This window comes from Bos mutus, chromosome 24 (genome assembly GCF_027580195.1).
Source record: "Bos mutus isolate GX-2022 chromosome 24, NWIPB_WYAK_1.1, whole genome shotgun sequence".
Classification (NCBI taxonomy): domain Eukaryota; kingdom Metazoa; phylum Chordata; class Mammalia; order Artiodactyla; family Bovidae; genus Bos; species Bos mutus.
This window is the reverse complement of record NC_091640.1, coordinates 61,837,042-61,863,387: the sequence shown is the minus strand read 5'-3', so window position 1 is coordinate 61,863,387 and position 26,346 is coordinate 61,837,042. Positions and strand designations below refer to the sequence as shown.

General features: G+C 45.6%; 1 protein-coding gene across 1 annotated transcript; it reads right to left on the bottom strand.

Annotated features, from left to right (window-relative positions):
* Positions 1–205: 205 nt before the first annotated feature.
* Positions 206–26,346, bottom strand: SERPINB5 (serpin family B member 5). The gene is made up of 7 exons (XM_005910186.3): positions 26,249–26,346; positions 18,250–18,424; positions 16,075–16,212; positions 13,706–13,823; positions 10,247–10,389; positions 4,966–5,133; positions 206–2,840 (listed from the first exon to the last, which is right to left on the bottom strand). Exons 2-7 carry the CDS (start codon positions 18,415–18,417, stop codon positions 2,448–2,450), a joined length of 1,128 nt encoding a protein of 375 aa, XP_005910248.1. The 5' UTR covers positions 18,418–18,424; positions 26,249–26,346; the 3' UTR covers positions 206–2,447.

The following is a 26,346-nucleotide window of genomic DNA, read 5'->3' as shown; positions in this document are numbered from 1 at the left end:
GTACTTAATAAGAAAACACTTTAGGCATACACAGCTTACCCGATAAAACTACATTTGGAGGCAGAGCCCAAGGTGGGAAAGGCTGGAGGGGAGTTCCACGGCCTCCTACAAGGGTTAGCCTCCTACAAGGGCCTGGTGTCATCAAACTCTTTTATGTAGTTGGAAGTTAACCTGCCATTTCCCTGGGCCTTTCCTCCCAGGATGACAGGGGATAGAAGGAGGAAGCAAGAGCTGGTGTGCAGGAAGGAAGGAAGACCAGAAGTAGGGGCAGTCATTATTCTCATTTCTGTTTATTCTACATCAATCCTCCCCGCAAAAAAACATTTTGTCAGTGGTTGGCTTGGTTCTATTTCAAAATAGAAAATCCAACTTTCATGGGAAAAAGCAAGTCTTGTAATTCAATAATATTTGATTTTCAACAGCATAAAAGGAATTCAATACTGAACCTTCAGAGCAAAAAGAAAGTTGAACCTATTTACAACAAAGCCGGTGGGTTGGAAGGGTGGTGAAGGAGTTCTGCCGTCCTTTCGAATGCAAACGTTCCAGCCGCCCTCTTTCTGCAGTGAATTAACACTTGAACTTCTGACACAGGTAACTTCTCAGAAACATCTTTAAAAACATACTATTATTGTGCGTTACCAACTAGCTATCCACAGTAACTGAACCAGTAGACGCTGAGAAACATACGCACCGAGGCAGCAGGAGCATTTTCAGTTGCCCGCCCAACAGCATTAAGCTCCTCCCCCGTCCCACTAAATCACAGCAATGACGCAAGTCCCTTCAACACCCGGAGCATTCTTTTACTGCCTACTGTGAGAGTTCGGGTGCATTTAAGTCCCTGGTGGTCAGACATCCACAAGCTTGAATTTCCTGCCAGTGGTCTCTTGCCAACCCAGCAACAGGTGGGCATTCTATCAAAAGTGAAAGTGCTTTTTTTTTAAGTTAGCTTAAATTATTTATTCTGCAGCAACCTGTTACATCTTTTCGTTGCTGTTGTTGTTGACCTTTATTGAGATGTACTTGATATAAATCATTGTACCAGTTTAAGGAGTACAATCGGAGAAGGCAGTGGCACCCCACTCCAGTACTCTTGCCTGGAAAATCCCATGGATGGAGGAGCCTGGTGGGCTGCAGTCCATGGGGTCGCTAAGAGTCGGACATGACTGAGCGACTTCACTTTCACTTTTCACTTTCATGCATTGGAGAAGGAAATGGCAACCCACTCCAGTGTTCTTGCCTGGAGAATCCCAGGGACGGGGGAGCCTGGTGGGCTGCTGTCTGTGGGGTCGCACAGAGTCTGACACAACTGAAGTGACTTAGCATAGCATAGCATAGCAAGGAGTACAATGTAATGATTGAATATTTCTAATATATTACAAAATGGCCACTGCAGTAAAGTGAGTTAACGTATCGATCACCTCACCCACTTACAACTTTGCATGTGTGTGGTGAGAACTTTTAAGATCTACCCTCTTAGCAACTTTCAAATATAGGATATGGTATTGTTAACTAGTGGATACCAAGGGGGGAAGGGCTGGGGTGGGAGGAATTAGGAGATTAGAACTGACACATGTACACTGTGGATAATGTGTATAAAACAGACAAGTGACGGGACCTGCTGCACAGCACCGGGAACTCTACGTAGCCCACCGTGCTGTTCTACGGCGAACTTTTACTGAGACCTGAACTTCCCACCGAGGCGCTGCCCTTGGTTACCACAGGTCCAACTCGCCAAAATTCCACCAAGTCCCGAAAACAAAGTCTTCGTAAGCAGGAGACACGCTCATTTGGCAGCAAAACCTGGTATTTTGGGCAGCCTAGTGTCTTTGCTCTGTGCCAGTATTTTGCATTCTATGGCAGACATATTAAGGTGCTGATTTATAGGGTGCTGTTCCAGTTTCTGTCAGTGGAATTCCATAGCATACAGTATATGCAACATATTATCTTTCTAAAATTCCCCCAAAGTCAGACTTCGAAGGAAAAATTGGTCCCTTTTGTTCAGCATACGGAGCTGTGGATGTACTGTCCCCAAGCCTCATTCATGCCAGGAAAGCTTTGCAGCGCCCATGTCCCAGGAAAAAGAGGATGTTAGAACATTCTGCATCCCAGAGAGGGAAGGCTAAGCTTTGGTAATAAAAATCCTCTAGATCCTCCTTAGAGGAATTTTCTTTGAGAAAGACTGTGTTCCTGCAAATAACCCTGGATTGTCTGACAAATAATGAACATGAATTTTTTTCTCTAAGGTGATTCCTTAAAGCACCATCTTCTAAGGGAGTGGGAGGGAAAATTAAAAAAAAAAAAAAAAGGATTGGAAAAAGGGTCTATTAGGGTGTGTACCGGTGGCTTCCTGACCCAGCAGTATTAGCAATTTATTGTGTTTAGAAAATGATTGTCTAGATGCAGAGTCGGCAGAGAAGTTGGGTGGGACTTAACCTGGGCTCTGCCACTTAAGGAGAACAGAACTTGCCAAAGAAAACGATGTTTCGAGTTTTGTTGTGCCTGATGATATAAATAAAGGGGTGGTCGGCATTGAACTCATCCTTGTGTTGCAGGATCCGTGACCCTGGCACCTCTATGGAATCCCCACCATCTTCAGTTATTTCTAAGGACACTCTGTGAATGACATTTGAGAGGGCCACTCCCTTCGTCTCTGACATCCCAGAGAAATCAGAGGTATCCTCATTAAAGATGTTTTTCAGCCCTAAGTTTTCCAGACTAGCCTTGGGATCAATCATCTTTTCCACCTTAAATTTTGGAATGGAGAGTTTGACTTTGGCATTGGCCATCATGCTGGGATTTGTCCACTGCAGGAGCGTCTCTGAGTTGAGTTGTTTTTCAACCTGAGGGACAAAAAGCAGAGGAAATTATTTTTTTTATTTCCAACTGTAAAAGATCCTGCTCGATTAAAAGCATACAGTGTCACTGAGGGCCTGATTGGAAGTAGTACAGGTGGTCCATCAAAGACAGAGCCGACTCTGCAGTTTTGGTATGTGATGAGGTTCTCTTGAAAATGGCCACCAAGCCACCCAGCATCATTCTCCCATACACCTTATGACAATGGTCCCTTCGCTCTGAAATTTATGAGAGCATTTCTTTTAACTATAGAGGAGATCTATAGGGATGAATCCATGGTTTATGATGATGCATGGATAATGGTGAAATAAATATAAAATTAGAAAACTGTTTATGCATTGTATTTACAGAAAGCTTATTTTAATTCCTCCACTAGGAAACCTAGAATATTCGTGCCCTAGGCATAGCATCAAATTTAATAAATTAAAGCTAAAGTTACCCTTTTTAAAATGAGAATTTGAACTGTCTAGGGTCATTCTTTAAGACCATAGGTGATGAATGCATCCATTTCAGTTGGTTATTTTTAAAATGCTGCTGCTGCTGCTAAGTCACTTCAGTCGTGTCCGACTCTGTGCAACCCCATAGACGGCAGCCCACCAGGCTCCCCTGTCCCTGGGATTCTCCAGGCAAGAACACTGGAGTGGGTTGCCATTTCCTTCTCCAATGCATGAAAGTGGAAAGTTGAAGTGAAGTAGCTCAGTCGTGTCGGACTCTTTGCGACCCCATGAACTGCAGCCTACCAGGCTCCTCCGTCCATGGGATTTTCCAGGCAAGAGTACTGGAGTGGGGTGCTATTGCCTTCTCCAATTTTTAAAATGAGAGATATGCAATGATGCATAAAATGATTTAGTCATAAAATTCTTCATTGAGCAAATCTTAAATTGCTCCTTGCCCTTCCAATCTCTGCACTGGCTAGAGGAGAAATGCATGTACAACAGAGAATAATATCTTGACTGTTACTACATGAGGCAATCTGCACTGAAGTTACTCATATGAAACCTATAAAAATCAGGGAGATGACAAGGTCACAAACTGATCACCAGCTTTATTTCTAATGGGGGAGGGAACCATTGGACTCTCTTGCTAATCTATGATAAGTATTCTTCACGGATACTGTTTCATTTAAGACAAATTATTAAGACCAAAGCTTCCCAGGTGGTGCAGTGGTTAAAGAACCTGCCTGCCAATGCAGGAGATGCAAGAGATGCCAGTTCAATCCCTGGGTCAGGAAGAGCCCCTGGAGAAGAAAATGGCAGCCCACTCTAATATTCTTGCCTAAGAAATCCCATGGAGAGAGGAACCTGGTGGGCTATAAAAAGGAGAGAGAAGAATAAACAGAAGGAAAATGGAGACAGGAATTATGATTCATACAGTTCATACAGTAACAGATAAAACATAATGAGAACCAAAGTAGCAGGGAGGCTGAGACCAAGCTGGCCCATCCGCCGAGTCAGGGAGTAACTGAGCAGCCCGAAATAGAAGTGAATCCTAGGTTCCTCAAAGAGGCACTACTCGGGGCTCAGCTGGTGAAGAATCCGCCGGCAATGCGGGAGACCTGGGTTCGATCTCTGGGAGGAGGTGATCCGCTGGAGAAGAACATGACAACCCACTCCAGTCTTCTTGCCTGGAGAATCCCATGGACAGAGGAGCCTGGTGAGCCTGGTCTATGGGGTCATAGAGAGTCGGACACGACTGAGTGACTAAGCAGAGCGCAGCACAGCCTGGAGTTCAGAACGTTAAGAGTGCAGATTCCAATCTCCTGGGCTCACATTCCGATTCTACGTCCCCCACACGGGTTTGTACCATGTACCTAGCCCTCTGTGCCTGCGTCCCCTGGTAAACTCAGTACTCAGGGTAACAGTTTCTAACTCCTGCGACTGCCGTGAGAATTAGATGACCAGTGCGTGTGTGAACTTACAGTTCCTGGCACATTGTAAGTACCAAATAAATATTAGCTGTTTTAATATTGAGGAGAAAAACCCCCAAAGAACCCTGAAACCATTGGAGACCATTGGGCAAGGTTACCGGGCGCCCTCCCGCAGCCCCACAAGGCCGCCCACGCGTCTCCTGGCACCAGTGCGCCTGCGTGCTGCATCCTGCCGCCCTCCTCACCTGCTCCAGGCCCGTGGGCCCATCCTCCACGTCCTTGGGTAGCAGGATGAGCATGCTCAGGTGCTTGTTCTGAAAGGGAAGCTCTATGATCTTACAGTTGACACCATCGATGTGGCCCATACAGAACGTGGCCTCCATATTCATCATCTGCACTGGTTTGGTGTCTGTCTGTAAAAGGAGAAGAAATTTGCTCTGCCTGCTTTTCACACACACACACGCACACACACACACAATGTGTATATATATACACACACAGAGCACATAAATTTGTTCTTAATATAGCTTCAAGTCGTTATGGCTTAAAGCGGCCACAGGGGGATCCACACTGACAGAGACGGTCCTGTCAAGAGTTTATGACTTCCGCTGAAAAGTTATTCATGTGCTTTATAACTACAGGAACTATACATAATATAATACTGTATTTGCATATATAAAACTTTAAAAATAAGATGGAATGACTGGAAACACAAGCAAACATTAACTTAGGCTTTATAGATGCCTGTAATTACAAGATCTTTTAAGCATTGCTGGTGGAGCTCACTTGAAAGTTGATTCCAGCGCAAACCCGCATATCCATTTACACAGCTTTTCCTCATGAAATGCCTGTTATGGAGGAGGCAGCATAGAGCAGAGCAAAACCACGCTCACCTACTCCTCTGTCTGCCTGTGGTTTTCGTCACCCCTCCCCATCCCCTCTTCTTGCTCCTATCTGATTAGACATGAGGACCTCGGGTTTTGGTCTCACATGTGACATAAACAGATGCCGTGACGTTCAGTGAGTCACTGCAACCTCCCTGGGTCTCACTTTCTCTGTCAGCAGCATGAGGGAACTGGAGGTCTCAGGATGGCCATCCCTCTGGGGGAAGGTGGGAGGCGGGAGTGGGGAGCTGCCGAGGGGAGGGGAGGGGGCTACACAGGACAGGGCAACTCTGGCTACACTTTTCCTTTAAAATATCTGAAATGAAGCAAAATATAAAGATTTTACAAAGGTGGTTGTTGGTTCATTGGTGCTTGTTATATTATCCTCCATAATTTACTGTACACTTGAAATATTTCCTAATTTTAAAAATTAAGAATGATTACAAATAAAATTATCTCAAAATCCTTTATAGCTCCTATCACACAGTCCTTCTCTCCAGGCAGCATCCTTTTTCTCTGTGTCCCCATTAATATCTGACCTTGTGTCTCTGCCACAGAGGTGACTCATTTTCTAAAGAAAAATTAATTCATAAGAGGGAGTAAAGACTGATAGTAATTTAGTGCAACTCATTGTCTGGGTTTATACCTCTCACGCAATATTTGCCTGTTTTCTGAATCTCTCTGGGGAGAAATTTCAAACATCAAGTCTGCAGAAATAATAGAACAGTGAAGTTCTTATCTGGCGTCTTCAACAGTGAGCTCAACCTCAACAGTGAGCTAAACCTCAACAGTGAGCTCAACCTCAACAGTGAGCTAAACCTCAACAGTGAGCTCAACCTCAACAGTGAGCTCAACCTTAACAGTGAGCTAAACCTTAACAGTGAGCTAAACCTCAACAGTGAGCTAAACCTCAACAGTGAGCTCAACCTTAACAGTGAGCTAAACCTCAACAGTGAGCTAAACCTTAACAGTGAGCTCAACCTCAACAGTGAGCTAAACCTCAACAGTGAGCTAAACCTCAACAGTGAGCTAAACCTTAACAGTGAGCTAACCTTAACAGTGAGCTAAACCTCAACAGTGAGCTAAACCTCAACAGTGAGCTAAAGCTCAACAGTGAGCTCAACCTCAACAGTGAGCTCAACCTTAACAGTGAGCTCAACCTCAACAGTGAGCTAAACCTCAACAGTGAGCTAAACCTCAACAGTGAGCTAAACCTCAACAGTGAGCTAAACCTTAACAGTGAGCTCAACCTCAACAGTGAGCTAAACCTTAACAGTGAGCTAAACCTTAACAGTGAGCTAAACCTTACCCGGAGCTATTTTCAAGCAAACTAGACCTTACTTGTTTTACTGTTTCTATATATACCCATTTTAACACTTGTCACAGTGTTAGAAATATGTGTGTAAGACTTCCCTGGTGGATAACAATCCATCTGCCAACGTAGAGGACACGGGTTTGATCCCTGGCCCAGGAAGATCCCACATACCGTGGAGCAACTAAGCCCTCACACTGCATCTCCTGTGCCCATGCTCTAGAGCCTGTGAACTCCTGAGTCCCTGCACTGCAGCTACTGGAGCCCGAGGGCCCAGAGCCTGTGCTCCACGGAGAGGAGCCCGCAGTGAGGAGACTGTGCACCCGGAGAAAGCCCGAGGGCAGCACCAAAGACCCAGGACGACCGAACTAGCTAAGTAGCAGCGTGTGCAGCCACAAGGAGGAGATACTGCAGAAAAGAAATGTGTGTGCACGCGGCAGCCCCCGCCCCATCCAGACGACAGTCAGAGCAGGAACCACGTCTTACACCTTGGCATATCCCAGCACGGAAGAACTGCTCACTAAACATTCGGCTGTTATTAAATAACTGAAGACTTTGCCTCTATATATAACCAAAAAAAATTATGGTTTTTAAAAATACTACTTTTGGAATTAACTGGTAATTCTTCCATCTCTCAAAGAAGATACAGATTTGTCTAAAAATCTCCATTAGTTTAGATTACTAATAGTTTCTGAATTCACAAAAACTGTGATCACCAAAAACTGTCATCCATTTCATTTTTCAGCACTGACTGTGGAAACAATAATCCCTCTTTCTAAAATATAAATTAAGACATGTCTCTGAAAATAAGACTAAGTAACAACCATCCCAGAAAATACAGCGTGTGTGTGTGTGTGTGTGTGCACCTTTGTCAGAAGAGGTATTATACTAAACTTTTAATAATATCACTGCATCAACTCAGTCTAGCCCTTAAAAGACATGAGACCAAAGGACACGGGAAAAGTTTTAGTAGCATCGCCCGAAAGTTTGGGAGCTGACAGAAGCACCTCACAGGAAACATAATAACCTGTGCCTTCAAAAGGAGGGTGTAGCCCCACACAGCCTTGAATGGTGTTTTATTTGATGAACCTCTGAGAGATCAATGGCATTTTAAATCCCTATTAATTCTCTTTCTAAAGTCCAAGACTCCAGGATGTTGATCCGACCAAGCTTTATGATTTAATACTGCACACATTCTACCCACCTCTGTAAAACACTCATTAACAAATGTGAAAACACAGACCTGAGCCTGAGCGGCACAAGAGTTCATGGTGAACTCACTCACTATTGCAGGATTCTGATGACTTTCTGGGCTGGCCCTGCAGCTGGTATGAGAAGCACCATTAGCAACATCAACTCAATGGACATGAGTTTGAGCAAACTCCAGGAGATGGTGAAGGACAGGGAAGCCTGGGGCACTGCAGTCCACGGGGTCGCAAAGAGTCGGACGACTGAGCGACTAAACAGCAGCAGCTGTAGGCTCTAGGAGAGACCTGAAAACTGGAGTCGATCACAGGGCTCCAGAGTAAATGAGCTTCCTTCCACTATATCGCTGACCGACAGACAGTTCTGAACCTGTGTTCTTATCACAAGCCAGATTCCATCGAATGAAACCAAATCACACCGTCCTATACATTTCTGGAGTTTCCCAGGTCCTCTACCTGATCTCAGAAGGAGAGCAGTGAGCGGTCCTGAAGAGAGATCTTAGTTCCCTGCCCAGGAATTAAACCTGGGTAACCCAGCTAAAAACCAAGAGTCCTCGCCACTAGACCACCAGGGGCTCGAGGCTGGAAGAAACGTACGCCTGGCTCTTGCCCCTGTTTGAAAGCAAGACTGTTTCAGGGAGGCAAAAACTATAAGAACAGGTACAAAGTTTATTATTAGAGACGCACTGCAACGCATGGTGAGCAAACAGGACAACAGTCTGTCTATCTACCGCAGAAGCAGAGCGGAGATGCACACCCGAAGAGAGAGGGTACCGGCCGCCTCTCCAAGGAGGGGCGTGCGGCGAGTCAGAAGCTGGGCAGAGACCCCCCGGAGACGTCCTGAGTGAGGAGCGCGCGGTGAGGAGGTGACACCAGTCAGTCACGCGCGACAGTCCCCCCATCTTTGTTTACCTTTGGCCAATTACCTTGTTTCTTTCTTCACACCTGACTGGGCCATGGACCCTCCCCAAGATGCATGCACAACTTTTCTTCTAAAACAGATCCCACCGCAGAGGTCTATGGGTGTGTGTCCACACTTATTATGGGGTGAGGTCCCCTCCCTATTCGACCCCCAAGAAGCCTCCCTGCACGCGTGCAGACAGGGAAGACTTCCTTGGCCTCAGGAGTGGGCATCGTATCTCTGCTTTAGCAGAGCTCAGCTTTTGCCACTACCTTGTCCTTGGGAGTGTCTGGGGGAGAACAAAAGCTCAGTTTTACTCCACGTGACAAACACCAGGCATCCAGCCCAGAGGCCCACTGTCTCCCACCTCATAACGAAACAATCAGTTTTCCAGTCTCAGGTCTATGACTTCTTATTCACTCAGTAGTATTAAAACTATACTTCCCTACAATGCAGGTTTGTAATTCTTCTCCATAATGACTCCTAGCCCTGGAGATGAGTAAGATATGCTTTCTCCTTCACGGTCAGCAAGCACCTCAAAGCGCTTTCTAAACTAAAATATCAAACCATGTACTTTACTGCTAACCGATGAGAAGTGAGATCACAGAGGAGTTTATTAACCTGGAATAAGATTCCCAAATGGTTATGTTTCATGATGATACAAAGACCTCTGACGTTGGGATTTAGTGTGTTCCTTTTCTTTTCCTTTCTTATTAATGGCCCCGAAGATCTGTAGCTATTTTCTAGTTGGTGATTTAGATTTAACCACTATGTTATAAGGACTTCCCTGGTGGCTCAGATGGTAAAGAATCTGCCTGCCATGCAGGAGACCTGAGATCGATCCCTGGGTCAGGAAGATCCCCTGGAGAAGGGAATGAAAACCCACTCCAGTATTCTTGCCTGAAGAATCCCATGGACAGAGGAGCCTGGTGGGCTACAGTCCATGGGGTCACAAAAGAGTTGGTCACAACTGAGAGACTAACCACACACTGTATTATAAGCTCTGTAAAATCTTACTCAGACCCTAAGGACATCCCAGAAAAAGAATGAGAGTCTCTGGATTATGGAGTTTTTTCTACACTTACCCCTGGCTGTTGTCTTGGGAAAAGATAACCTTTTGTGCCTTAACTGTCCTCATCAGAGTGAATTCCCAGGGTCCCTTGCGTGGCTGTGATTTTTCAGACCTACAGCTGGGACCCTGTCTGCTGCATGCAGCCCACGTACCTGGTTGATTCTGAAAGGGCATTCTTTGGTTTCTGACTCAGGAAATTTCTTCATCCACTTTCCAACAAAGTAGGCAGCATTAACCACAAGGATTTTGGTCTGGTCATTCACACTGTTGTCAGCTAAAATGTTCTCAAAGTGGCCTGCAAACAATTTTAGGAAACCACAAATTGCACAGGGTTATTCTCCCAAACCTCCTCTGATGTCCGCGTGCAAGTCCACTCACTGGCTAGAGCCACGCCTGTAATGTGGCTCGGCAGCCCAGCCCATCTCGTTTCAAAAGGATCCCTTCTCTCCTTCCATCCCGCCACACCCAGCCTTTCCAAGAGACCTGGGGAGGAGGGTGACAGGGAGCAGGGGAGGAAGGAGGAAAGCCACCGCCGTGGCGTCTCTACCGCGCCGAGGAAGGTCGTGCCGGACACTCAGGCGCGGTGCCCTGCACATCTCCCCCCTTTACAGATGAGGAAGCTGAGGCTCCCTGTTAAGTCCCTTGCCCAAGACGATGCATGAGCAATGGGGAATTCAGGATTCAAAGCCAGTTCTTTGTGACGCCAAAGCCTGTGCTCATGGGGAAAAAAAAAAAATGCCAGAAACCTTATTTTCTACCCAGCCCTGCACTCAGTACTGTCCCGAGTCCCATCTCACTTCCCTCACGATGATCCTGGAGGGCAAAGGTCATCACCCCCATTTCACAGATGAGGACACTGAGGCTCAGAGAGGCCGTGTGGCTCTCCAGGTTCACTCAGCGGCCAAGCACGTTCGATGCCTGGACAAAGCTCTCCTCTTTACCCTGGAGCTCCCGCCCCTCCTCCTCAAATTGCCCTGGTGCCAGTGTGTCTGCATCCAGGTCAGCTGTAATCACCACCATCGGCTCCATGACAACTGCAACCACCACGGAGCTCAAACCCTCAACAGACGAAACAGTTCGATGGTGACAAACGCTTAATAAAGTCTTTGCTTTTGAATAGCATTGATGTTTTTGCAAAAGATTTTTCTTTGCCTAATCTCTTAGATCTTCTCACCATGGCTCAGACCCCCTTCCTGGGCTGTGGCCAGTTGTGCAGGGACCTGCACGGGTTTCGTTGCCATCTTCAAATTCTCAATGCAGTTTTTAACCAAAGGCCCTGTGTTTTCGTTTTGCACTGGCACCTGCAAATTTTGTAACCCATCCTGCCAGTTCTAGGTGATGGGCTGACTACGTAACAGCATCACTGAAGAAGGAGGGAGCTAGTTAATGGTGGTGTGTGTGTGTGTGTGCGTGTGTGTTAGTCACTCAGGCATGTCCGACTCTTCGCGATCCCATGGACCGTAGCCCACCAGGCTCCCCCTCTGTCCATGGGATTTTCCAGGAAAGAATACTGGAATGAGGAGCTGTTTCCTTCTCTAGCGGATCTTCCTAACCCAGAGATCGAACCAGGGTTTCCTGCACTGCAGGCAGATTCTTTACTGACTAAGCCACCAGGAAGCCCAAATGTAGTGGTCAAGTGCATTAACTTAAACATCAACCTTCTGATTTCAAATTCAGAAGTTTTTTCACTTAACTACCTTGTCCAGTAAAAAATGCAAACTTCTGAAGATTTTAAAATGGAGGTTGCTGGAGAGAAATGCAACTTGTTAACAATTTTAAAAGCAAAACTGTTACACACCTGAAGCTCTTCTTCAGGTATGCATTTTAAAATTGTGCCTAACCTGGTGGATGTGAGAGTTGGACTGTGAAGAAAGCTGAGCACCGAAGAATTGATGCTTTTGAACTGTAGTGTTGGAGAAGACTCTTGAGAGTCCCTTGGACTGCAAGGAGATCCAACTAGTCCATTCTGAAGGAGATCAGACCTGGGATTTCTTTGAAAGGACTGATGCTAAAGCTGAAACTCCAGTACTTTGGCCACCTCATGCGAAGAGTTGACTCACTGGAAAAGACTCTGATGCTGGGAGGGATTGGGGGCAGGAGGAGAAGGGGACGACAGAGGATGAGATGGCTGGATGGCATCACTGACTCGATGGACGTGAATCTGAGTGAACTCCGGGAGTTGGTGATGGACAGGGAGGCTTGGCATGCTGCGATTCATGGGGTCACAAAGAGTCGGACACGACTGAGTGACTGAACTGAACTGAACCTGGTATTTCCTAGACCAGATCTTTCTTTATATACAAAGTCAAAGAAAGTTCATTTCAATAACAAATATGTATCAATGTACACATTTGTGTGTGGGCATACTATGGGCTTCCCAGATGACTCAGTGGTCAGCAACCCACCTACAGATGCAGGAGACGTGGGTTTGATCCCTGGGTTGGAAAGGTCCCCTGGAGGAGAAAATGGCAACCTACTCCAGTATTCTTGTCTGGAAAATCCCAGGGATAGAAGCTACAGTCCTGGCAGGCTACAGTTCATGGGGTCGCAAAAGAGTCAGACACAACTTAGCAACTAAATAACAAGTCCGTATCAACAAGAGTCGGACACAGCTGAAGTGACTCAGCACACACATAGACAACACATGCCCCACTGTACAGTAAACTCAGACTCCAATCCAAATCCCTCCGTTGATAATGGCAGTGTCTGGGTTTAAATCTAGGCTTGAATGACTCCCAGCCCACGTCCTCCCCAGGCTGAGCCTGTGGTTACAGCCGCGGCTCTGTCACTCCTGAGTCAGAGTGCCCAGGGGGCCACCTCACGGCCTTGGGTCTCTGCTACGGAAACACGTCCCTCCCCAGATTCCGGGGAGCACAAAGCACCCGAAAAGCCCACGAGGCTCTGTGTCCCCCCAGATCTCTCCTTGTGTCCTGGGGCAGCGAGGACGAGAACACCGATTTGCACCCAAATTCATCTGAGCTCCAATTCCTTCTTAGCAAGGAAGACAACTCACAGAGAATTTTCGTGGAGGGAGGAGCTAGGAAAAGGAGAGGCCTCAGGGAAGCGCTGAGCAAGAGGCAGGAGCTGTGCTGCTAGAGACCCAGGACCTGGGCTATCGACCGGGATAGAGGTTTGAGACAGGTTCCACCGTGGTGGTCTGTCTTGTTCCACTTTTTCGACACGTCTTTTTGACGACCTAAGGCCTTTCCATGCTTTTTTCCTTAATAAATTTGTAGAAATCTGAGCTGAAAGTAGCTTGGAGGATAATCAGTTTGCAGTCCAAGCCCTTCATTTCCTGATTGAAAAACCAGACTCAGAATCCGCCCCGAGCTGTCCTTTGTTAGAGGCACAGCTGGGGCTCTAGGAGGGCTTGTGGCAGCCTGTCAGGGAGCAAGACAAGGCTCCCCTGGAATTCCACCAACTCGTGACCTGAGGCAGGAGACGCCCAGAAACCCGCATGGTTGAAACGGCTTGGTGCACAAGAATTAGGCTCGTGTACTGAAAACATTCAAAGAACCCTCCAGATGTTCAAGTTTATACTTAGCAGACCCATGAGAAGACACAGTCTATTTACTTAGTGATTTATAGCAGAATAAGTAAAGGATACTTGCCATCTGTGAGTTCCTTAATTGAGTTGTTGATCTGACCTTTCGTTTCTTCCAATTTATCTTTGAAATCAACGGTCTCCATCTCTTTTGCATAGGGTCTCTTGGTGGAGCTGATGAACTCCTAAAAAACATCCAATTCATAAAATCACAAAGTCCTTAAAGTCTGTAGTCAAACCACTGTGCCCTTATACAATTCTAGCACAAGGACTTCTAAATTCTATTACTATGGACGCCCTTTCAAAATCTGTCACACAATATAAATTGAAACTTCAAGGAAAAATCAATGAATTTTCTTTGTATTGCTTCATTTGTTCAATTCTAAGACAATACAAGTATTAAATGCCTCCATCAATTTCTTTCTTTGGGGGAGAAAAGAAAAATTATGTTAAAGGCACACAATTATATGAATTCCAATTTCAGAAATGCAAAAATGTACGTTTATATATGATGTTTTAGAATGGAAGAAATGCACAGAAAAGAGAACTCGATGAGAAGAAAACTCTAACCCACACTGAAATAAAGATTATAAAGATGCTTGGTCCAAAGACCAAGATGGGCAGCATCACCTGGACCTTGTTACAAACGCAGAATCTCAGGGCTTCCCTGGTGGTTCATGCACTCAGTGCAGAGGACCCGGGTTCGATCCCTGGTCAGGGAACTAGACTTCATGCTCCCAGTGCAGAGGACCCGGGTTCGATCCCTGGTCAGGGAACTAGACTGCATGTGCAGCAACTAAGGCCCAGCGCAGCCATAAATTAAAAAATATTTAGGATTGCAGAATCTCAGGCCCCCCCCAGACCTACTGAATCAGAATCTGAGTTTTTAACAAGATTCCCAGAGGACTCACCTGCACATTAAAGTCTGAAAGAGTGCTGCAAAGAACAGAGCAGTGTTTCTAATTATAACGCTTGTTAAAACTGCAAAAGCCTAAATCCATCCCTGCTGATCTTGATTCAAGTGACCCAAAGCTGAGGATACACATTTTCAGCACCCGGCAGTTGTGATGCAACTGGCGCTCCACAGACCACACCTGTTTGTACTGTTACTAGTAAATCTGTAGATGACATACAACCCTCAGAAGCAATGGAAAGCACTCTTAAAAAGTTGCTTGCAACTCCTGGTTTGAAATAATTCGAAATGTTGAATGGAAGTTCAACCAAACTAAACACAGATTGATTAAATGCCATGTCACTTTACTTCTGAATACAGGACTCCCTGGATTTTTTTCAGAGCAGTCAGAACCTTAGCCAGTTGGATTCTCTTCACTGCAACCCAACCTTGGGACTGAGTTACCATTTACTGACAGAGCTTAGAACATTCCAGAGACCTTGCAAGAGGAAGGGCCTCCACTGTCTTCACTGCCAGCATCAAAATGCATTTAAGTATCTTTAAGGACCACCTAGGGAGTTTTTTAAATGTTTTCATTCTTGGGCCCCAACTCACATCTCAATATTTCTTTAATTCCCCCAGGTTATTTTGGAAGAAGAAGGCTGTGTGTGTGTGTCTTTAAGCAACAAAAACAAACTCACAACAGTATCTAGTGATCTACATCCCCAAAAGATCCTTGCCAGAATACAAACATTTATTTGAAGATAGTAAAACTAAGGCAAAATATTTAACTGGTAGTCCACCTTTTAGATTTGGAAAGCTTGAAATTCTGACCATCCAAACGCAAACTGAACTCGATTTTACTAAAGCAGAGAATGAACATCTCTGTAGTTGAGGAAGTTGGCTGCATGTTTCAAGTGAAGATTTTTAAAATATTATGATTCACTCTGGATCAAATTTAAGGATATTTCAGTGTTCTTTATATGATTCCTCCAAGAAACTCCTAAAACTACCACCACTGCCTTGGATACCCACCTGACCAGCCTGGCAAAACAAACAAAATGGTCTGTGACTGACGAAAACTGTCACTTTGCACAGTTATTATTTTCCTTACTGATTTTGGGAAACATCAGAAGAATACTGTGTGCATGAACAAGCAAGGTAAAGAAGTTGAAATCTTCCCAGGTCACCTGCCCTGACGCTGAAGGAGAAAGAGGTTTAAATCACGGGCTGTCTTACATCTATAGAGACGCATTTGTTAGAGAGTTAATAACCCCATTTCCCACCTCTCTCAGTGAGGAAGCTAAGAGAAAGGGTGGGGTGTGTGGGTGTTTGAGAGTGAAAAAAGGAAGCTGATGGCTCCTCTGTATTTTAAGTTAAAATAGGTAACTGCAGTTGATTCCCACTGTATTCAACCTCTCCTGGGATTAATTTATTTTAAATAAACCATAAATGAGCATCTAGAAAAAGTCATTGGTCTAACCATGAGAAAACGTCACCCCTGGTAAACAGCTGAATCTTGCTAATTCCACTGAGCCACTTACTGTAGAAAGATTCAGAGATTTTTCTACGTAGAGCCGTTTGATTAATTTCAGGGAGTAAAAGGAACTCAGCTTGTTGACATCCGATGTTACTGTTTGAAATCCAAAGGGCACATCTTTGACATTTTCAAAATGAAGGACCTGTGAAGAAAAAAATCCCCATCACCCATGAAGCACTGCCTGCTCCCGTGGCGGAGGACACATGGCGATGGCCAGCCTCCTGGGGACGGGGCCTGACCATCTGACACAGGGACCACGGTGCTCTGTGGTTCCCAGAGAGCAAGGCTGCTCAACCTTAGCGCTGCTGGCAGTTCAGACAGGACAGCTCCAGGGGGAGGGGCGCAGGGGGCAGTGCCATGGCGCCCGGAGCCCAGGACAGCTCCAGGGGGAGGGGCGCAGGGGGCAGTGCCATGGCGCCCGGAGGCGCCCGGAGCCCTGGGTGCCAGAGCACGCCTTCTTCCCCTTGTGGCGACAGAAGTGTCCCCGGTCACTGCTGAGTGTCCCTGAGAGGGTGCGAGGTCACTGCTGAATGTCCCCGAGAGGGTGCGAGGTCACTGCTGAATGTCCCCGAGAGGGTGCGAGGTCACTGCTGAATGTCCCCGAGAGGGTGCGAGAGGGAAGGTGCGGACTGTCCCCAGCCGAGAAACACCAGCATAAAGGCACTCTTCTCTCGATTTAACTATAAAGAAAATTTGCCCCTTCTTCAGAATGATGCCTCTACGCTGTTTTCCAAACTTGGAAAAGATGGAAGTAGGTTAAAATTTCTACCCAATTCAGAGACAAGAAGAGAGAAATTAATGCCAAGAGACAACCACTAGGCAAGTATCAGATTCCAGGATACAGGAGTCTCCAGAGTTCCTTCGGTGTCCTAACTAGTGCCAAATGGGCTGATGGCGTCATTTAAGGTAGGCAGCTCCGTGCCAACCGTGGCCTACGGTTTAGTAGTCCGCCTTTCACCCCAGCCTGTACCTACTAGAAACGTCTTGCCCAGCTTTTAGAACTTCACTCTGCTCTGCAAAATGGACTGACAACGCCTAGTTGTCTAAATTGCCGTGAGGATTACAGACACTATCTGTAAAACACCTAGAATATTATATGGATTCAAAATGTTAATAATTATTTTTATAGTAATAAGCCACTTAAAATCAGGATGCTATTTTCTGGAAGTCTTAAAACCTTTTATTTTATTCGTAACTTTTTTGTTCCAACCAATAACCCAGCCTCTTTTCACCTCCATGGTGCCCAAAACATGACATCAGGATAAGGTGCTTCTCTCCACATCCTGACCCATAATAACCGAGCCCTGATGCCACACCTCGGGTGACATCACTTATGGGCACACTGCACCTGTGAGTCACACAGCCTTAGTCCTGCAGGGTCAAACTGGCTGGTCCAAAGTGGTACATTACTGTTACGCCTATTGACAGGCAAACAGACCAGAAAGTTAAGAACCCAAGCACCCACTGTAGGAGAACAATAGCAGGCGCAGTACCAGAAATGCTCTTTTCCATCTCTTCTCTAATGGTAGGTGAGGCGTGAGGAAAGGGAGATGGGGTAGGGATGGTGCGGTGGGAGAAAGAGGGATGAAAAGATGAAGCTCCTCTCCCCACAAAGGAAGTGTCCTTTTCAAGTCCCACTCAATTTCAAGTGTAAATTCTCCATTGAAATAAGCATGGGTACATTCTATCTATCCAGTAAGGATATAGAATAGGGCAGAATATACTATAGAGTAGAATATAGTGGAGTCTGCATCTTAATATACAGCATGATGCTTTAATAAATTCTGTGCATAAGACAGAGGGTTTAGATATCACTCTTCCTGGTTGGGGTATTTGCAGTGGAACATTAACAAACATCCTTTTGATTGACACTTACATTCTAACAGGTAGAAAGATGTCATGTGACTTGTCAAAGGCCACTTGTTAGTGGAAATGCTTTTGATTGTCTAGTTAATCCCCGGGTTCTCCCCCGCAACACAGTGCCTGTTCTAAACATGGGTGGCAGGCCAGATAAATGAGCTTTCACATTTAAAAAGTAAATTGAGAGAGTGCTAGAAGTGGCAAAATACACAGCCCTGAGCCAATCTGACCACAGAGCCTCACTGCCTTTCCCCAGGCACCACCGGTGCGTCTTGATTACTCTTTTCCACGCAAAGCAGAGGCAAGCTGCAGGCCATACCTGTCCAATTTCATCTGCTGTGTCCCCTTTGGCACCGACTTGAGCAAGTGACAGAGAGGTGGACAGACAGATGGGAGAGAAGAGGATGTTGTCCGCCGGCTCCTTTTCACACAGCTGTTTGTACAGGTCAACTGCAAAGGCCGAGTTTGCCAGTCGCAGGGCCTCCATTGTGGGCCTGGAACAAAGGACAAGAGAGAGGCTATTTCTAAAGCACCTTTCAAGTGCCCTCAACTGCATCTGGCAGTGCAGTAAGAATCCTAGTCAAAGTCACGGGCTAGGGTAGAGGAGAGGCAAGAACTTCCTGTAAATGCAAATCTAAAGCCAGTGGTGATGCAACTCCTGCCCGCACGTCCTGAGGTCTGAGTGTCCAGATGTGAGGTCCTCTCTCTGGACAGCTCTGCCCTGAACCTCTGAATCCAGGCCCATTCGGCTACAGTGACCACTGTCAGGAGTGCGATTAGTGTGACTAATTAGATTAACGGTCAGTCGGGACACCTCTTCTCTGCATGGAGTCAGGACAGTCGTCAACACTGATGAAAATCAGTTTATTTATCTATATTGTTTCAATTAGGATTTAGGTTAAACCATATAAAACTGAATTTTTTGTAGATTTCAAAAACAGTCAAGTCACAGCAGTTCTGTGTGATTCCAGTTAAAGAGAAAGAGGGCAGCTTCAGCTAAAACTATGGAGCCCAGGGCTCATAAAGAATCCCCCTGCAATGCAGCAGACCCAGGTTCAGTTCCTGGGTTGGGAAGATCCCCTGTAGAGGGGAATGGCAACCCACTCCAGTATTCTTGCCTGGAGAATCCCATGGACAGAGGAGCCTGATGGGCTACATGGGGTCTCCAAAGAGTCGGACACGACTGAGCAACTAAATAACAACCAAAGTGGAAACAGCAGCAGTGGGTCTCCTCTGGTCTTGCCTGAGAACTCATTATTCTGAAGCAGAGCTTCTCCAGGTGGAGCCTACAGATCCCCTGGCAGCCCGAAGATCCTTTCAATGGGTCCATGAGGTTGAAACTCCTTTCATAATAGTACTTAGACATCATCTTCCTTTCACTCTTAATCTCTTACAAATACACGGTGGAGTTTTCCAGAGACTATGGTGGTGGTGGTGGTCGTTTAGTCGCTCAGTTGTCAATGAAGCCAAATGTTAGAGAGATTTGCAGAAATGAAAAATGATGTTACTCTTCTCTTTGTATGACTTCACTTTAGAAAACAGTTATTTTTCATAAAAGTATGTTATCCATGTTACTATGTAATGGCTCCATTATTGTTAATGAGTTTTTAAAATATTTCAGAATTTTTTCAGCTTTAATTTCTAACTTAATATCAATAGATATAAGCAACATGAAAAAAAACCTCTTTGGGATTCTCAGTTATTTTTAAGCGTGTAAAGGGATCTGGAGGCTAAAGCCTGACAACTGCTGTGCTAGTGAAAGGCCTGCCTATCCTCTAGCCCTAGTGCAGCAGATACTGACTGATGAAGCCTGAAGGCTCCTGGGTAAATCCAGCGGTCAGGGCATAGTCCCTTCTAGAAGCCAAGCTGAGCTGCATGAACCCTCCGCTCTGCCTGACCCCAGGATAGCATGTAGGGGGCATCATTACCCCTGGATGACCATCCCACGGATCAAGGTTTGAAGCATTCCCCCAAGGCACTCAAGCACTGTGCAGTCGTGTATTCAGACAGCAAGAGCGAACGCGGCACTGAAGGCCCTCGGGTCGGAAGTGCTCCCTGGCCTCAGACGAAGCATCACCACTCGAGACAGAGGGCTTCCGTCAATCAGGAGCCAATGCATTAGAGTCAAATGCACAAACAGGATCTCAACTTTGTACCTCATCCCTGAACAGAATTTCAAAATGCCAAGACAAGAGACTAAGATCAAGGAACGTGCCCCTGGTCTTCAAACAGTTCTTCAGAATTCTCCCTTTTATGAGACATGTGGCTTATGTGTAGGACAGACTTTAAAAGATCATAATAAATCTCAGTCACAAGTTTATTAGCAAAAAAAAAAACTTTTCTGTTGCCCCGTTCATGCTCACTGATCTTCTCCAGTGACTGCTTTCTCCCATGCCCGATAAGTACAGCCAAGTGACCTCAGCGTTTCCATTATGAACCTATGATAATGTAACCTGGGGCTTCCCTGGTGATCCAGCGACTAAGATTCTGAGCTCCCAATGCAGGGGGCCCGGGTTTGGTCTCTGGTCAGGGATCTAGATCTCACATGTGGCAAGTAAAACCAAATGCAGCCAAATAAATAAATAAAAATAGACATTAAAAAGGTTAAAAAAAAAAAAAAAGTAACCTGAAGTCAGGCCAGGGACCTTACATTTCTTTAAGCCTAGTACCTTACTCTCCTCTGGGGAAGGCGGGGGCCGTGATAGGAGAGTGAGCTCTCGGGGAAAGGGGACCCCCAGGAGGAGGGCAGAGGGCAGTGAGACACACAGAAGCACGCGTCCCTCACAGGGAGATTACAGGGTCTGGGGAATCCCAAACTTTCAGGACAAGAAGCCCGGCTTCTTCCAACAGCAGATTTAACAACAATACTGAGCTTATCTGTGACTAAAATTCAACAGGAGCTATTTCTCTGCCAAATGGAAAAGGCTAAATGAGCTATTTCTTCACCCAGCAGAGAAACCTAAACCCAAATGCCTGCAAACTTCTCAAACAGCTGAAGCCCTAACCACACAAATAACAATACGAAAACACACCAGCTATGCAAGTAGTTCTTCCAGGCATGTATTTCCAACCAGCTAAGAGAAGAAATCTGAATAATTTTGCATCATTTATAACAAACTTTAAAGCTTGATGTCTTTTGTGTGTTTAAAGCCTTGGAGTAATCTGCTGAGGAAGTTTGACTGCAAACATCTAAATGTGGATCCCACGAGTGGATCAAAGGGTGAGGACTGAAGCATCTTTCATTCACTCATTATAACATTATGGGATCTATTTCATCCAAATGGCTCCAAGCGGATACAAGGTCATGGTGGCTTTAAGCACAGTTAATTACACAACACAGTTAGCACTGTGTTGCGATCCAAGGCTTAGATTCTGTCCCTGTTGGAGAGTGTAAATCAGGACTCACTTAACATCTAAGTTGGCCAGGGAGACAAGTAATCAGTCAAGTGTTGCCTGGTAAATCTGATCAGTTGCTTGGTAATCAGCTCCAAGTGGCCTAAAAGCACTGTGAAGCCTTCTGTTCTGGGATGGCTCGAGGGAAGAGTTTGACCACAGACAATGGCTACCTCCTTGTGCTGCAAGTTGAAGCATTTCAACAAATCTCAGCAACTTTAGCAAAGTATGCACAAGAAAATGGGTCAGGTTCCTAAGCAGACCATTTTGCAAGAGCAAATGCTATAAAAATTAGAACTACCATATGGCCCAGCAATCACATTACTGGACATATACCCTGAGAAAACCATAATTCAAAAACAGACATGTACGCCAATGTCCGTTGCAGCACTATTTATTAATACAATAGCCAGGACATGGAAGCAACTTAAAAGTCTATCAACAGATGAATGGGTAAAGAAGATGTGGTACATATACACAATAGAATATTACTCAGCCATAAAAAGGAACAAAACTGAATCATTTGTAGAGACGTGGATGGACCCAGAGTCTGTCATACAGAGTGAAGTAAGTCAGAAAGAGAAAAACAAGTATCGTATATTAACATAAGTGTGTGAAATCATGTATGATGAAATCTAGATTCATCTGGTACAAATCAATCTAGTTCCAGGCGGGAATAGAGATACAGAGAGAGAAGCAATGTGTGGACAAGGTGCAGGGTATTGGGGGGCAGGCAGGATGAACTGGGAGATTAAGTTTAACATAAACACACTACCATGGGTAAAATAGATAGGGTAAGAACCTGCTGAATCACACTGGGAGCTCAGCCAGGGGCTCTGAGGGATCCAGAGGGCTGGAATTGGGGTAGAGGGATGGGAGGGAGGCCCAAGAGGGAGGCGATACACACAGCAGAAACTTATACACCTTTGTAAAGCAATTATACTCCAGTTAAAAAAAAAAAAAACATCAAACCAAAAAGAAAATTATGGATACAGGAATAGGAGATTAGCAATTTCTACATGGTAAATTTACACATCGAGTGACCTGGTCAGAGTGCTAAAGTCTCCGCAGAGTCTTCATTCTGTTATTCCATTATTACAGAGATAATGTCTTTCATTTTCTAGAAAACCTAATGATTAGAACAAGTAAGGAGAATTTCATTTACAGTTTCAACATGGAAGACACTACATCTTTAGTCACTTAAAAGTTTAAAAGACATTTGTATTTTAATCAGAGAAACTGAGAGAGAAGTTAAAATAATAATGCAAATACAGTAAACAACAAAAAGTTCTAAGAATTTCATTGTAAAGTGGCTGTTTTGTTTTTATTATTTGCAATACGTCCTAAAGTCATAAACGTTTAAAGGCAGACAAGATCCCGGTTTAGATTTAATCTGGCCCCACCTCTTCATTTTAAAGGCGAGGGAAGGGAGGGGCACAGAGATACAGGATTCTCCCCAGCCACCCACGCAGGGAGTGAGAGTGGTCAGACCAGACTCACTTCTGAGCTCCTGGTTCCCAACCACGCCCATCACCTTCCTTCTCAGTAACTGTGTCTTTGCTGACATTTGCTTACTCAGGAGCCTTTAGAGTTCCGAAAACCCTCCGTGTCTTGGACTACCCTTTTAGAGACATCAAGATACCTTACATGTTTTCTTCTTCTTTTTTTTTTTTTTTAACTTACATGATTTCTTTCTTTTTAATCAAAACAAAACTTCCCCCCTGATTTTCCTACTGGAAGAAACTCTTGTTCTCTACCGTTAGTGTTGCAAACTATCAACACCACTGCTTTCATTTAATAAGTATCAACTGAGCACCTAACAGGGTGTGTCAGCACCACGCTAGACATGAACAAATCAGGTGTCCGCCTCCGAAGAGCTGACGCCTAATGGCATGATAGGTCTGTAGGCGTGATGGGTGTTTTGACCGGGGGCACAAGTTACCATGCAGCTCTTAGGCGAGACAGTGCACTCCTAGTGGAAATCTCAGCGAGGCCTCCTCAGAGACAGTGACATCTGATAAGGCACACTAAAGGGGGGCTCCCGAAGAACAAGGAGGATGAGCCATGCGCCCAGGTGGACCAGAGAGAACTGAGAGTTCAGAGACCGCAGTGAAAGGAGTCCTGAACGAACAGAGACTGGTGCACTAGGGTGTGAGGCCAGGCAGGGAACTCGCTTCTCCAGACTCACATCAGAGATGGCAATGAAAGGAGTCCTGAACGAATGGAGACGCACGCACTGGGTGTGAGGCCAGGCAGGGAACTCGCTTCTCCAGACTCACAGCTGCTCATCGGCCCCTGCATGATTTCTAACACTTCTAATGCATCTAAGCCAATATTCCCCCAGACTTTTCATCTGTAGACCATCTGGGTGAGATAAAGCTTCTTTCGGGGAGACAGTCCTCAGGCAGCGCCTTGAGAAGTTTTGCCTATTGCAACAACTATAATGGAACGTCTAGAAACACAGTATCCGGACTTCGCTGGTGGTCCAGTGGTTAAGACTCCAAGCTCCCAAGGCAGGGACACAGGTTCAATCCCTGGGCAGGGAACTAAGATCCCATATGCCGCACAGTGTGGCTAAAAAATACATAAAAAATAAAAACATGGTCTCTGCTGTTGGCTTTCCAACCTCACAAGGAAAAAAGTCAGAGCCAGATGAAGAAAATAGGAGATCTCACAGCTTCTTCCATGTGAAAGAATAGTGTGAGTCTGAATGAAATGAGTAAGTAACCTGAAAAGCGCTTTGTTAGCAGGAAAGAACAACGTGACTCTCAGTGGTAAGGTCGAACGCTTGATTTCCGATGGAGAGGAGCCTCTGCTTCTCGCAGATATCCTGAACCATCACATTTGCTCCCACCTGTTTAGAAGCCTGATCTTTACCGCCGAGCCATCTGTCTGCTGCCTAACCATGAACTAGAGCCAGACTCGCCACATCGGGATGACCAAGACTGCCGAGACTTCACACCCTCAAGCTGAACCCGCAAACCAGAGGGACTGGTTTGCGGAACTCAGGTGCTAGGAAGCAAACGTATAAACCTGCCAACTCGTATGGAGAATCCTCTCCTCGGACGAGCTTCCATCTCCACGCCCACCCAGGAGCCATCAAACACTTACGGGTACCTAAGGATACTTACATGTACCTGAGGACACTTACATGTACCTAAGGATACTTACATAAATCTAAGGATACTTACATGTACCTAAGGATACTTACATAAACCTAAGGACACTTACATGTACCTAAGGATACTTACATGTACCTAAGGACACTTACATGTACCTAAGGACACTTACATGTACCTAACGATACTTACATAAACCTAAGGACACTTACATGTACCTAAGGACACTTACATAAACCTAAGGACACTTACATGTACCTAAGGACACTTACATGTACCTAAGGATACTTACATAAACCTAAGGACACTTACATGTACCTAAGGATACTTACATAAACCTAAGGACACTTACATGTACCTAAGGATACTTACATGTACCTAAGGATACTTACATGTACCTAAGGATACTTACATAAACCTAAGGACACTTACATGTACCTAAGGATACTTACATGTACCTAAGGATACTTACATATACCTAAGGATACTTACATAAACCTAAGGATACTTACATATACCTAAGGATACTTACATAAACCTAAGGATACTTACATATACCTAAGGATACTTACATAAACCTAAGGATACTTACATAAACCTAAGGATACTTACATAAACCTAAGGACACTTACATATACCTAAGGATACTTACATAAACCTAAGGACACTTACATATACCTAAGGATACTTACATAAACCTAAGGATACTTACATATACCTAAGGACACTTACATAAACCTAAGGGACTAAGGTTTGGATGCACCCAGTTCCGTTCAAATCCTCTTCCGTGACGTAGGGGTGACAGAGGTGTTAAGAAAATTCCTGGTGGGACTTCCCTGGCTGTCCAGTGGTTAAGACTCTGCACTTCAAATACAAGGGCCATGGGTTCAATCCCTGCTCTGAAAACGAAAATCCCACACGCCAAAGGGCGTGGCCAAAAAAATGAAAAGAAAATTCATGGTGACCTGGAAACGACCACGAGCTGTGAGTTTGACGGCTTGGATTCCACTTCGTCCTGCCCTGTATCCGCTGAGGGACTCACAAGACAGGGGATGGGGACCTGAAGGATGTATCAGAGCCCCCAGTTCTGTTCATCTGAGCCTGAACAGCCTGGCCTGTTAACCGCTCTTTAGTGTGACAGGCTTAAAGAAAACCATCAACACAGTAGCTTCCCTGAGGAAGAAACTATGAGCCAACTTGTTCGAAAAGTCGCCCAAGAACACACGCTGGAAATGTGTGATTCGCTTCAAGTATCTTGAAACCCAGATAGGGAGAGAGACTACTTCCAGCCCTGAAGAACGCAGGTGCAAATAAACGGACAGCAACTGGATGCTTTAAAATGCGCAGAAAAGCGATTCCGAGGTCTGAACCTCACCGCTCAGCGCCAGCCAGGAAGGCGGCCAGACGCTCCTGTGCTTCCCCGCGTCCTCAGGTTAGGGCGCCACACCGTCTCTGGAACCAGCGCCGCAAAACACTGAGCTCCAAAGCAGGGCTGAAAACGTCCTCAGAACCCCCCGTAGATCACTCTTTCCCGCCCGCTCCCCTCCCCATATACACCAAAACCTCCCGGCCGTGCCATTCCTGCATATTCTGACCTTGTACGTGGCATGCCTGGCTCCCAAAGGACCGGGCGCGGCAAACGCTGCTCTTGCAGGGCTGATGGCCACGCGCAGCTGACAGCCCAGCCGCGAAAGACTCGGTTCTGCCCACTCTGTACCATCGCAAATCATCTCAAAGAGCTATATTCTTTTAAGACTTGCCCAAAACAGGGACGCCACCAAGCCCTGCTACCTGCGCTTTGCTTACCTGAAGTTACAGCGGTCCAGGGAAAAGGAAAGCCAGATGCAGACAGACCTGGACGTGAGAGCAGCTCTGCTGGGCAGGAGCGACTCACCTGAACTCGC